The sequence below is a fragment of the Coffea eugenioides genome, chromosome 8 (genome assembly GCF_003713205.1).
Source record: "Coffea eugenioides isolate CCC68of chromosome 8, Ceug_1.0, whole genome shotgun sequence".
Classification (NCBI taxonomy): Eukaryota; Viridiplantae; Streptophyta; class Magnoliopsida; order Gentianales; family Rubiaceae; genus Coffea; species Coffea eugenioides.
Window position 1 is genome coordinate 33,956,383 of NC_040042.1, and position 13,045 is coordinate 33,969,427.

General features: G+C 34.2%; 1 protein-coding gene across 1 annotated transcript; it reads left to right on the forward strand.

Moving 5' to 3' along the window:
- The first annotated feature begins 1,358 nt into the window (after positions 1–1,358).
- Positions 1,359–4,522, forward strand: LOC113780609 ((-)-germacrene D synthase-like). The gene is given in 7 exon segments (XM_027326393.1): positions 1,359–1,460; positions 1,556–1,832; positions 2,412–2,784; positions 2,942–3,160; positions 3,647–3,788; positions 3,859–4,107; positions 4,229–4,522. Coding segments are annotated over 7 exon segments (1,656 nt in total).
- The last annotated feature ends 8,523 nt before the right edge of the window (positions 4,523–13,045 follow it).

Here is a 13,045-nt window from a genome sequence, read left to right on the forward strand (position 1 = left end):
TATGTAATTTACTATTAAAATAAAAAATATATATACTTAAAATAAAAAATATAAATATAAATACTTAAAATTAAAAAAATATATATATACTTAAAATTAAAATATATATATATATATATATATATATATATATACATATATTCGAGCTCGCGAGCCTAATGAGTTTAATATTTTGAACTCAAGTTCGAGCTCGATTTCGAATCGAGCCAGCTCGAGCTGCTCGATTCGTTTGCAGCCCTACTTCCAAAGCCACTTAAGGTGTGTTTAATAAACTGAAATATGAAATTTAAAATTTAAAATTTGAATCCATTAAATTATTGAATTGTTAAATATTAAATTTGATAAATTCGAGCATATATTTCATTAAGTGATAAGGGAATAACTTGTCACTTATTTTTTAGAGCAAAATTTGGTTAAAAAACATAGTATCATTTAATTAATTCAGATGTTTAATTTTTAATTATCAAATTTGAACATGTTAAGATCTAAATTCAATAAATTTAAATATTAAATTGAATTATCAAATAGGATCTTAGTGCAGTGGTTTTCTAAATTCTCCAAAACCCAAAGGCAAAAAGGAAAAACACGACAATGGATCTGGACCCTAATGAAGTTCTTAAATTAGTGAATTTTCCTCGAAGGACCCAAATTGCTTTTAACAAAATTGTCCGCAACAATGAGGCCAAATTTCTCTTCCATGGAAATTTGCACTGTGCATGAAGGAGAGAATATGAAAATCTTCACGCAAGATATCAGGAGTCTGTTTGAGAGTGCAGTGCTTTTAGTGAAAACGTACTTTTGGCGTGATAAAAATAATTTTTAGTGTTTGGTGAATATTAATTCATAAATTAAGTAAAGGTTTTGGGGTCAAAAGTACTTTTCGTAAAAGGTCAAAAATAGTGCTTTTATAATATTTTTTGTGTTTTAAAATATAAAATATAAAACTTGGTAATTTTATCATAAGTTATGAACTAAATAAAGAAAAATATTTAAAAATTCAAAATTACACATTATTCATCACAATAAGAAGTTATGTAAGTATACACCCACACAATACACTTATGCACTTCTTAAGTCTTTAATTGAAAAGTCTACTATTTGAAGTATTTTTTTTTTATAAGACACCGCATCCCTAAATAGGGGTGTATTTTCTATCAATTTTGAGATGACATTTTTTTTTTTTTTTTGTTTTTCTGGATAAGCATTTGGGATGATTTCAAGTGAATACAAACAATCTAAGGATAGAAGTAAAGAGAAGAGATAAGCTAAAATAGAAGGTCGTCAGGTATTAGTAACTGACATTTATAACAATTTAAAATAGAACGTAATCACATTCCAAACATTCCTTGCAATAAAGAATGGAGGTTTCCCTTCAAGCACAACCGGTTAGCCGTCGCAACGCCAATTATCATCCAAGCGTTTGGGGAGAATATTTTCTTGCATATGCATCTGATATTAAAGCAGTAGCATATGATTTCAAGCTTTTCTTTTGTTATTTTTGATCATGATCTTGATAAGTTTGCAGGAAACTTACTCCCACTACTTGTTTTTGAAGGACAATTTCTCGGAAGAAGAGGGCGAGCTTCAACAGCTAGAAGATGAGGTCAGAAAGATGCTAACTGAAACTCCTGACGAGTCTCCCGGAAAGCTAGACTTGATTGACACCATCCGACGTCTTGTGGTGTCATATCATTTTGAAAGTGAGATTGAGGGGTCATTGCAAAACATTTACAATGCCTGTGATGAGTTGAATAACAAAGATGCAAATGATCTCCACACTATTGCTCTTCGTTTCCGATTACTTAGACAGCAAGGTTTTTATGCCTCTTCTGGTAAGTAAATCTATCTTCACTATCTCAAGGATCATAGCATCTAACCCCGGCCAATGAATAATCTATTGGCGCCGGCCGCCACGAGTCACCCTCTAATTGCATAACTACAGGGGGCGGGGAGGGGTACCAGCCCCCAGAATTTTAAAATTTTCTGGATGTAATAGGCATTTAGAGCTAAGGAATTTTTATGGTTTGAGGTCTTGTCTCCCAAGAAAATTCAACTCAAATTCTATAATGTATTACAAGAAAATAAAAGGCATGGAATTTTTATGAAAAACAAAATTGGGAAAGATTAACAAAAACTCAAAAAAGAAAAAAAAAGAAAGTAAATAAAAAGGACTAAGGAATAAGGAGAAGGTGCATGCACTTAACATTAACCATGATGGATGGAGAACACACGGAAGGGAGGTTTTGTTATTACGCAGTTAATAGGAAAGATCCCTAGTTATTTGCCCTAATATTTTTAATGCTTTTCTTTTCATATGCCTTTATCTTTCATTATATTTTTGTAAAGTGGAAACATGCATCGTTTAAACTTAGAAATTTTGTGGAGGACGATGCTAAGTTTCGTTTGAGCAGATGTGGTCAAAAATTTTAAGAATCCAGAAGGAGATTTTAAGGAATCTCTGGCGAGCAATGTGCAAGGAATGTTGAGCTTGTACGAGGCAGCAAACTTCGGAGTGCATGGGGAGAATGTTTTGGAGGAAGCGCTGAAGTTTTCAATGAGTAATCTGGAATCTATGATTCCCAATTTGAGCAATTTCCTTGCTGCACAAGTTGTTCAAGCTCTTAAGGTGCCAATCCAGAAATCTTTGACAAGGATTGCAGCAAGGCAATACATATCTTTCTACCAGCAAGCCGAATCCCATGATAAATTACTGCTAAAATTTGCAAAATTGGATTTTAACATATTGCAGAAGTTGCATCAGAAGGAACTAGGCTGTCTAACAGCGTAAGTCAATGATTGAATCCTACTACCAGGCTCAGAATAAGAACAGACTTGACGGGTCCAACAAAACAATAATTTTCCTGTTGCTAGAGAGTAAAATGAACCTTTCTATAGCTTAAAAAGAACCTTTCTATAGCTTCCATGATTCTTTACGTTTCAGATGGTGGAAAAACTTGGATTTTGCGACGAACACACCTTTTGCAAGAGACCGACTGGTGGAGTGTTAATATTGGATTTTGGGAGTGTACTTTGAGCCCAAATATTGCCTCGCTAGAACAATCCTAACCAAAGTAATCTCCATCACTTCTATAATCGACGACATTTATGATGTGTATGGGACTATTGATGAATTAACCATTTTCACAGATGCAATAGAGCGGTACTACATTTTACTTTTTTGTTTGTGTTGTGGCCTGACCTGACAAGATTTGAAGGAAAATACAGAAAAGGAAGGGGGAAAACAGAGACTTGAGAGAGAAGATAGAAATTGTAGAGAAGGGGAAGAACTGAATTTGGTTGTATTCTCTGCATACCCTTGCGTCTCAACCTTAGGCTTATTTATACAAGTTGCATTCTCTAGATCCTTCCATATCTATAACAGAATGCTCAACAGAAAGGATCCTGCCCGCCTGCATGCTGTGTAGTAACGAACCAACTAACTTTTAAAAACAGAACATCATGCCTTCGACATTCTCTCTTCTACATTCTCTGTTGCAAATATCTAAGGAAATATCTATGCTACCTCGAGTAATTATCTAGGATCATTACAGTTTGTTTTCTAGATTCTTTTCAAATCTATCAAGTGTTCCCTTGGGATCCTTTTTAACTGACAATACTTTGGTCTGGTGGCCGGCACTGATAACAGGTGGAACATCCATGAATTGGATCAGCTACCATCTTATATGAGACACTGTTACCGTGCCTTGTTGGATACTTACACAGACTACGAGGAAGAGTTGGGCAAGGAAGCCAAATCAGAGAGACTCGCCTATGCAAAATTAGAGGCAGTATACTTCATCATGCTTACCTAGCTGTTAAAATTTACTCAATACTTAATGTGATGATTCCATCTTCCAGATGAAAAAGTTAGTGAAGGCATACTTTGAAGAGGCCAAATGGTTTCACAATGGCTATGTCCCGAGAGTTGAGGAGTACATGAAGGTAGCACTAGTGACAGGTGCATACATGATGCTAGCAACAACTTCCATGGTTGGAATGGGAGATTCAGTGACTACACAGGCCTTTGATTGGGTAACAAACGAACCATTAATTGTTAGAGCTGCATCAGTAATTTGTAGACTAATGGACGACATGGCTGGACACGAGGTTTAAACCAAAACATTTATTTATTTGTTCTTATAATATCAGTATTTTGCCATGTGTAAATTGGTCTCTCTTATATATACAGTTCTGATGGGTACTACTACTGTATTATTTATGGATGCAGTTTGAGCAGGAAAGAGGACATGTGGCCTCAGCTGTTGAGTGTTATGTGAATGAATATGGGGTTACAAAGCAAGAGGCATTTGATGAGCTTAACAGACAGACAGCCAAGGCATGGAAAGATATTAATGTAGAATGCCTCAATTCAAATGCAGTGCCCATGGAGGCTCTTCAGCGAGTTCTGAACCTTGCTAAGGTGATATGTCTGATATACAAAGATGAAGATGGGTACACACATTCTGCAACGGTGCTCAAGGATTATATTTCCCTTATGCTCGTTGATCCTGTCCCGATATGAAGAAGCTTAATAAGTTCCAATAGTTGTGGAAGTTTGTCATTATGTCCGAGGAAATGTTTGTGTATGTCACAGCCAGTTTTTTAACCGAGAGAGGGAATAATACGAATAGTAAGTAATATATATCAGGATTAATATCATTATCACATTAGTTTATTTTGTTGTTCCCTTGAGAACTTAAGCTGCATGATCAACTTGCAAAATACAGGTTAAAAAAGAAAATAGGTAAAGTACTTTGGTTAGGTGAGGCATCGCTCTCTTAAGACGATTCATACTCCCTTTTCAGATTATGCCCCATATATAACTGCCTAGCTTTCACTGTAGTTCCTACTAAACCTACACAATTTAGAAAAGTTAAAGTTTTGCACAACACTTTTCTAATGCCCAATATAATTGTTGGAAAATTAAGAGATTGCCAAAGTATATCAAACTTGGTTAGTGAGCCCTCTACTTATATTTTGAGAAAATAGGAGTTATGAATGTAAGTAGAACAAATACCTCATTTTTTTTAACTAGTATTTGCAAAATCTATATTCATCATGTAATAGTTAAAAACCACTAAATAAATCCATAAAAATAACCATTACATAAATTACATAATTATTGACACAAATCACATTTTAAAGATATAAGTTACGCTTAGAATGATTGAATTTTCGTTAAAAATTCATTTAAGAATTTGTGATATATGGTACTTGAATTCAAAACAATAGATGTGTTCCATTATTTTTTATTAAAATATCCAATAATTGCTCACTTATTATAATAAAAATAATTCGGACATTTAGTAAAACCATCAAGCCTTATGAAAGTAGCAATGCCTTTAAATTTTCATTTCGTATTTCAGATTTCTTGTACTAGACTCATAGTAGATTTTGATTAGTTGAGGATATATAAAATACTGAACGCATATGATATTCAATGTGTTCTTAAACAAGCTTTCCAAGCTAGCACGTTAAATCCATGTGCTTAAACCTAATTTTTACGAGTACTTTAGAATATTAGCCTAAATTCTCATATGAGTACTCTAGAACATATAGGTTTTATCAAAGATGCTTTTGTGACTATTAACATCTTACCCATACACTTATATAGGTGACGAGCGGGGTATGCATATAACAATTAATCTTATTCTAGAGTCAAATTTTATATTTATAAAATTGTAAATACCCCACATGTGATTTTTTGCAAGTATACAGGTCGTGATTAAGTATAGGGTATTAAAAGTCGAACCCATAGAGAAGATCGTCAATTACTGATGGTTTTCGAATTCCTTTATTATTTAGACTACTACAAATGCAAAAGATTAAAGCTACACTACAAACATAAAATAAAAATAATACAAATAACAATGGAAAGCTTCTAGGGTTATGGATTTCCTTACTACTCTTGCAAATGAAATTACTGCTTAATTGAATGTTATTTTCTTGACTAGTTATGGAGTAATTTTCTCGTGTATGTGAAACCTACTCTCGTACTGAATCAACTATACTTATAACTAAGTCATACCTACTCTTATGATTATGAAATTAATTACCTATTCATTTCTTCTATAAAATTACATGGAACAAGCCACTAAAGCCACAAAGGTGTTCCTCTACTCTCGTGAGTGAACTCCCTTGATTTATCATTTCCTTGAGTTAGTGTTAAATTCTAATTCTCATTTCAAATCTAACACCGTAAGATTATCACAATTATTAGCCAGTTAATCATGATTAGATAAGTAAAAGTGATAAACAACTTGTTGAAAATAATATCATTAAATAACCAAATAAACATCACTAACAAGATATAGAAAGTTTATCCATAACTCTAAGTATAAACTTTAGCTAAACATGAAGAAAATGAAAGAAAAAACCATACTTGTATTACAACTAAACATAATATTCAAATACAAGAGTTAAAGAGTTGAAGAGATGGAACCCATTGTCACATGTGAGCAACATCTTCTCCGTCTTCAAACCTCAATCATCATCCTTACTTAGTATGATACAAGATAGAATCAAACTATACTAACTTGCCTAAGCTAATGAACTAAGAAAAACTAGCCTTCCAAAGTTGTCAAATATGCTCTCCAAAGGTCTCTATTTATAAAGAATTTAAGGTCCAAATAAGTTGTTTCTAGTTGGCATTTTTTGTCTCTTGAAATCTCCAAAGGTTGCTTTTACAAGATTTTATGCTTGCTTGCTCATATCCAGCTGAAATTCTTGCAGAAAAAGTGGTTAAAAGGTTGTGTGAACAGAGCACAAGTTGATGACCAAGTTGCAGCTGCAATTGAAGAAAACACAGGCTTAGAAAACGCGGGCTGAGGTCGCATATTCACCTCACGTTTTCCTCTTTGCAGGTTTTCTCATTTCTGGCTAGTCTTCAACTTTGTTCTGTTTTTGCACCAAATTCAACTGATATTTTCTTGATGATGGAGGTTGCATTAACTCTTTTTAAAAACATGAAATTTTAAATTTTGAGTTAGCTTTCCAATGTATCAAGAATCGTCTAATTTGGAGTTCTATAGATTGAGAAATGGCCAAAATATCCTTGACTGGTCAATCCCTTATTTCAGCTTTCGACAACAGAAATGACCGATTGTATTTTGACATTATGACTAGGAAATCTCATGAACTGGATTTTAATATCTCACAAGAAATGTAGAGCTGTGTGTTAGTTTTAAAATAGCTCAAGAATCACCTCAATCTGAAGCTTGTAACTCAAGATATAGTCGAAATACTGATAAGTGACTAATTTACGTAATAATTGTATGACATTTTATATTATTTTTAGTCACTTTGGTTATATTATTGGAAGAATATGAATCATTTTGGCTATAATTGGTGAATAAATGTTTTTAAGTGATTAAATGAGGTTTTTATCACTTTTTACTTGGATTTTGTGTATTTTGACAGTTTTGACACATTTTCGTATTTCGGCTATAACTTGAGTTACAATGATCGGATTGGGATGATTCTTGAACCCATTTAAAGATAAGAGATAGATCTACAACTTTGGTGAAGACATCTAAATCCAGTTTGAAGGTTTTCCAGGTCAAAATGCCGAATTACAATAGCAAATTTCTACTGGTCGAAGCTGGAACAGGGCAATGAGCAGGCAAGGGTATTTCAGTCATATCTCAGCCTACACAGATCCAAATGAGGTGATTCTTGATGCATTAGAAAGATAACTCAAAAGGCTACAACTTTTGTGTTTTAGACATGAGCTGGTTCAGCCTCTAACATCAAGAAAAGATTGGTTGAAGTTGGGACAAAAACAGAGCAAGTGATCCACACTCGGATCCACTATTCATCCGAACCCTCGGTTGTTTCTGGGTTAGTGGATCCGAGCTCGGATCCATACGGATCCGAGGTACTGTAGCAGCTCGGATCACTGGTCAGAAAAGGCTGCTCTGTACGCGTAAAACTCAATTTCACCCCCACCAACTCACATGCGATGCTATACATGTGAGAAACATTCCCAGCTGTAAAAGGGAGGTGTAGGCCTCATTTCTTGACCACCTTTCATCATAAAATAGCCAAATTCATTGCAAAAAGGAGATTGGAGAGATTGGAGAGTTCATAGCAGAAAATAGAGAGAGACATACGGGAGAAGCTGGAAGTTGCAGAAATGTAGCTCTGTCATCTTCCTAGTGTTAGTTTAGCTTAGTATAGAGTAGTGTAGCTTTTCCATTCTTGTTTATTATCTAGATTAGGATGAAGATGGAGGATGAAGAAGGCAAGGAAGAAAGCTCATGTGACAAGGGTTGTATTCCTTCCAAACTCTTTATCTTTTGTATTTGATTCCAAGTTTAGTTAATATACAAGTTCTGAATTTTGTGTTCATTATGTGTTTCTAAAGTTTATACCTTGGGTTTGGTTGAACTTTCTATAATTGTTAGTGTTTATTATTTGGTTATTTGACTGCTATGATTTGAGCAAGTTATTTAGCACTTTAGCTCTTGAAATCATGATTAATCTGGTACCATTAATTGTGATTATCTAAGGTGTTGTTTCTGCAATGAAAATTGAGATTTAACACTAGTTCAAGAAGTGCTAAACATAGGGAGTACACTCACGAAAGTAGATGTGCACTTATGTGGTTTTTAGTGATTCATTTCATGTAATTTCATTGAAGAAATGAACTTGTAGCTAATTTCATAACCATGAAAATAGGTATGGATTAGTTATGAGTATAATTGATTCACTACGAAAGTAGGATTCAAATGCATAAGGAAATTATACCATAATTAGCCTAGATGTAGTACTCAATGATCCAAATATAGCACTTGCATGAGTAGTTAGGGATACCACAACCTAAGGAGCTTTTATTTGTTAATTTCTTGTATAAGTGCAGTAGGTTAAATTTCTTATCATTCATTGATAGTCTAAATAATAGAGAAGCTTTAGTAATACCGGTAATTGTTCACTCTTCCTTGTGGGATCGACCCGATATATACCCTAAACTACTAGTTGATCTGTATACTTGCAGTGAACGGGTGTAATTCGGTGTTTTTTTAGCTTGCACGTATGTAAAATACCCGTCAAATACCAACATGTGTTGAAGCTGTCAAAGTTTTCCTCTTTTATTCTTGATTGTATTTTTTCTTTGCACTTCATATTCTCTTTAAATCGCTTCAAATCATTAACAATCATCCAAATATCTTTTCAATTCACTCCATTTGATGATTGAATAATTAAACCTGCAAAAACATGAAGTTTTCACCACTTTAAACCATAGAAATGCAATTTTTGACACTTAAACCACAAAATGCACTTGTCACTAGAAACATAGTTAATTAGTTATAAAAATAAATAAAACACACCAAAATTAAATAATAAAATACATTTAAAACATGTAAAATATATACTTATCAATTGGTTTTATCAAAGATGCTTTTGTGACTATAACATCTTACCCATAAGGGATATAGAACTCATTAATAAATTAATTCTCATATCCATCACAGATAACATGCATATGCATCACATGATTGGACTATTATAATATCAAAAAATTTTCATATATCATAACAAGCAACTCTTTGTTTGTCTATAATATGGTTCTTGGGATCTCAAGTGCTTAGACGATTGCAGCCACGGATTTAAGGGGGGGCTGGTGGGGGCTTAAGCCCCCCCCAAGCCGCCGGAAAAACCCCTACATCTAGTCTACCTTCCAAGCAATGCTGCTCTGCCAATTACACTGATGGCACGGGAGTACGAGGTTTTCACGGTTGTTCCTGTCAAGGAAACATCAAATGGTTCTCGATTCGCTCCTATAGGCCTCATCAGGATGTTCAATTCAGGTGGAGCGGTCAAAGAAGTGGGTTATGGAAAGAACATATGCGTCAAAGCACGGGGATGTGGTACTTTTGGAGCCTATTCATCAGTCAGACCCAAAAGAATCACAGATGACACAGAGGAAGTCCAGTTTCATTTTGAAGAAGCCTCTGGATTGGTAACCCTCGATCTCCCAGTCCCAGTCCCAGTCCCAGAGAGAGCGCTGTACCTCTGGACCATCAACATTGAACTCTAAACAATTAGTTACAGCATTGAAGGCCGCCGGGCCCCATTAATTTAGAATGGAGCCCCAGGCCAGCTTTGCTCTCTGTAAACCTCCTTCAAAAATCAGCGGATGGTTTTGGATTGGATAGGCTCTATATGTTGCGCAAACCCGTCAGAAGAATCTTTTGCTGCACACTCCTAGATTTTTAACCATTTCGCCTTATGAACGAGACAAAAAAGATATCCTTCTCTGTTACGATCTTCTAACGCAAAAACTTATGTCCCGGGGCACGACCCGGATCTTAGCAGAAGCAGCAGGAATCAATTTGGGCATGATGGGACTTAGCTTCGTAGCAACTTTTGACTTTGCTTCTTGTAGCTTTTCCATTGGGTTTGTGCAATATACATATTATTATTGATCCACCAGCTTCACTTGCAGGCCCAAATATTTTCTAGTTGAATTCTTGGACTTGATGGTAACGTGCTAAAAATAAAATCTGAAGGAACAAATGAACAAGCAATTGTTTGTGGCGACGGTTGAATGAGTAGTACTTTTCTTGATCCATTGTAATACAACACGCAAGTTGAATGACTGTCTGGTTGTATACATCGAGAAGGATATTTTTGCAACAATTGAAAATGAGCAAATATTGCAGCGTTTTCAACGGATGAAGACTCGCAGAATGCAATTGCCTCCTCTTCGTTATTCGAGTGCAACAACTACCAATACTTCAAGTGTTAATCAATAACAAATTTTTGGGTATGTATAATTATATGTTTTTATTATTTTTATAATTATTGATTCTAAATTTTACTTATTAAATATATTTATTTCGTCACAAAAAAATTTTTTTAATACACTTCAGCCCCCCCAAAAATAAATTTCTGGCTCCGTCCCTGGACGATTGTATCATCTTAGATAGCTTTTACGTTTTTTTCACTTTATTCCAATCTCTTTGGATACTTTCTAGATTTTTTTCTCTAACTAGACCTTTTGTAAGTGGATCAGCAAGATTATCACCTGATCTTACAAAATCAATATTTAGACAACAAGAAATTTCCTGTTTGAAACTCCTTATTTATGATAAACACAAAATCAATGAAAAGGAACGGGTAAAGCAAAGTAGAATAATCTTTTTTCCATGAATAATGGCACTCAATCAGTGCAAAGAAACAATGGGAAACATGGACTTTTCTAACAACAAGAAAGTATCCAAATGCAGGGGATAATTAATTGCGAATGTGTGCATTCACATAATAAATTAGATGTACTTTAAGTATTTTAACGAGTATGTCAAGAGCGCTTGTTAGTCAAATCCAAGTTAATGACATAAATAGCTAGCAAGTGGCAATCATACAAAAGAAACAACCCTACTTTTCTTTTTATAATGACCATGAAAACGAAGGATCTCTAATCATACTAAAGAAACAACCTAAATCTATGATCACGGTGCCTGAGTAGATAAGGGATGAAAGAAACAACAATTATGATGGCACTAAATGATAGTTGTCATTTCACAGAACAGGTACATAAATGTTACTTTAACACTAATCATAATGATGCTCATAAAAATCTTCCACATTAAAGCATGAAGTCTTTATAATTGATTGTCTATTGTTGTTTTCCCGAAATCCATTAACTAGTTTAATGGGTATTGATCCATATAATTGAAGCTTGATTGCGACGGTTCTAATTTTTAATGAAACGGCCTCACTAATTAATTCTGCATTGGCTTAATCAAAATTGCGTGAAGAGGTTAATGGCCTCACTAATTTGAAGCATCCGTATCAAAGTTGGTTTGTCAACTAGTGATGGTTTCATCAACAAGAAATATGTGCTGATAGCTAAAGCCATAGATTTTGGACTCCAAAAATATGTATATACACCGTTTCACGTGTATCCAGTACTCCATCCATGAGTTGTTTTATACTTTTATATGCTCTGAATACGACTACAGGTAAATATGATATTTGCTCAATTATTCATTAAATGACAAATTCTCTGACGTGGCACCAGTACTAGTGAATTTTAATTAGAACTTTGATAATCAATGAAGGAAATGATTGGATATCTTCAAGAAATTGTTATATGTTTAATGCATAGTTATTAAACCAGGCCCGGCCCCGCAGTTCAACCGGTCAACCCTGTGAACCGGCCATAGAACCGGACCGGATTGCTAATTAGATCGTTTGGACAATAGAACCGTTGACTTTTTGACGAATCGGTGGTTCAACCGGTTAACCCAGTGAACCGACCGGTTTTCTAAAGAACCCGGTTGTTATGCGAAACTTTTTTTAGAAAATGTTGCATTGATGGTTCGAAATTGGGGCCTTAAGTGTAAGAATGTGGTGCAATCACCACTAGACCAAAAATCCATTTGTTAGTTGTTTGGTTCTTCTTATATTATATATTAGACTTTTATTCTTATTTTATTTCTTCAAAACAAAATTTATTTGGAATCTTTTAATAAAATTTTATTTGTTTCCCAAATTCCATAAGGCAAATTTTAATAAAATAACATTATCTAGTTTATTTCCATAAGTTAAAACCAAAAGTTTGTTAAAAATAATGAAATTTCCATAAGGCAAATTTAAGTTTTGTTGATTCTTACAAAAATTAATGATTCTATAATAAATTAGACTAAATGAACATTTACTAAGACATAGTTTATTATAATTTTAACCATATAAAAAATTATAAGACATAATATTTAAGTATATTTAGTGATCCATCGGTTGGACCACTCACCAACCGATTGAACCAGTAACTCGTTAACCCAACTCTTTCACCGGGTTCCTCCCCGGGGCGGGTTTAATAACTATGGTTTAATGACTTTATATCCTTCACAAGAATTATATAATGAAAACATGGAAATTATGCATTGGAAACATGGAAACTCTCATCTGGCTTCAGAAAGCCAAGTACGGCAGTTAATTTTTCCCACCAAATCAAAACAGGGAAACAAATTAGATGGAGATACAATAACCGCACAGCGTTATGGGATTAAATGAATAATAATCACTTAGGATTACGGAT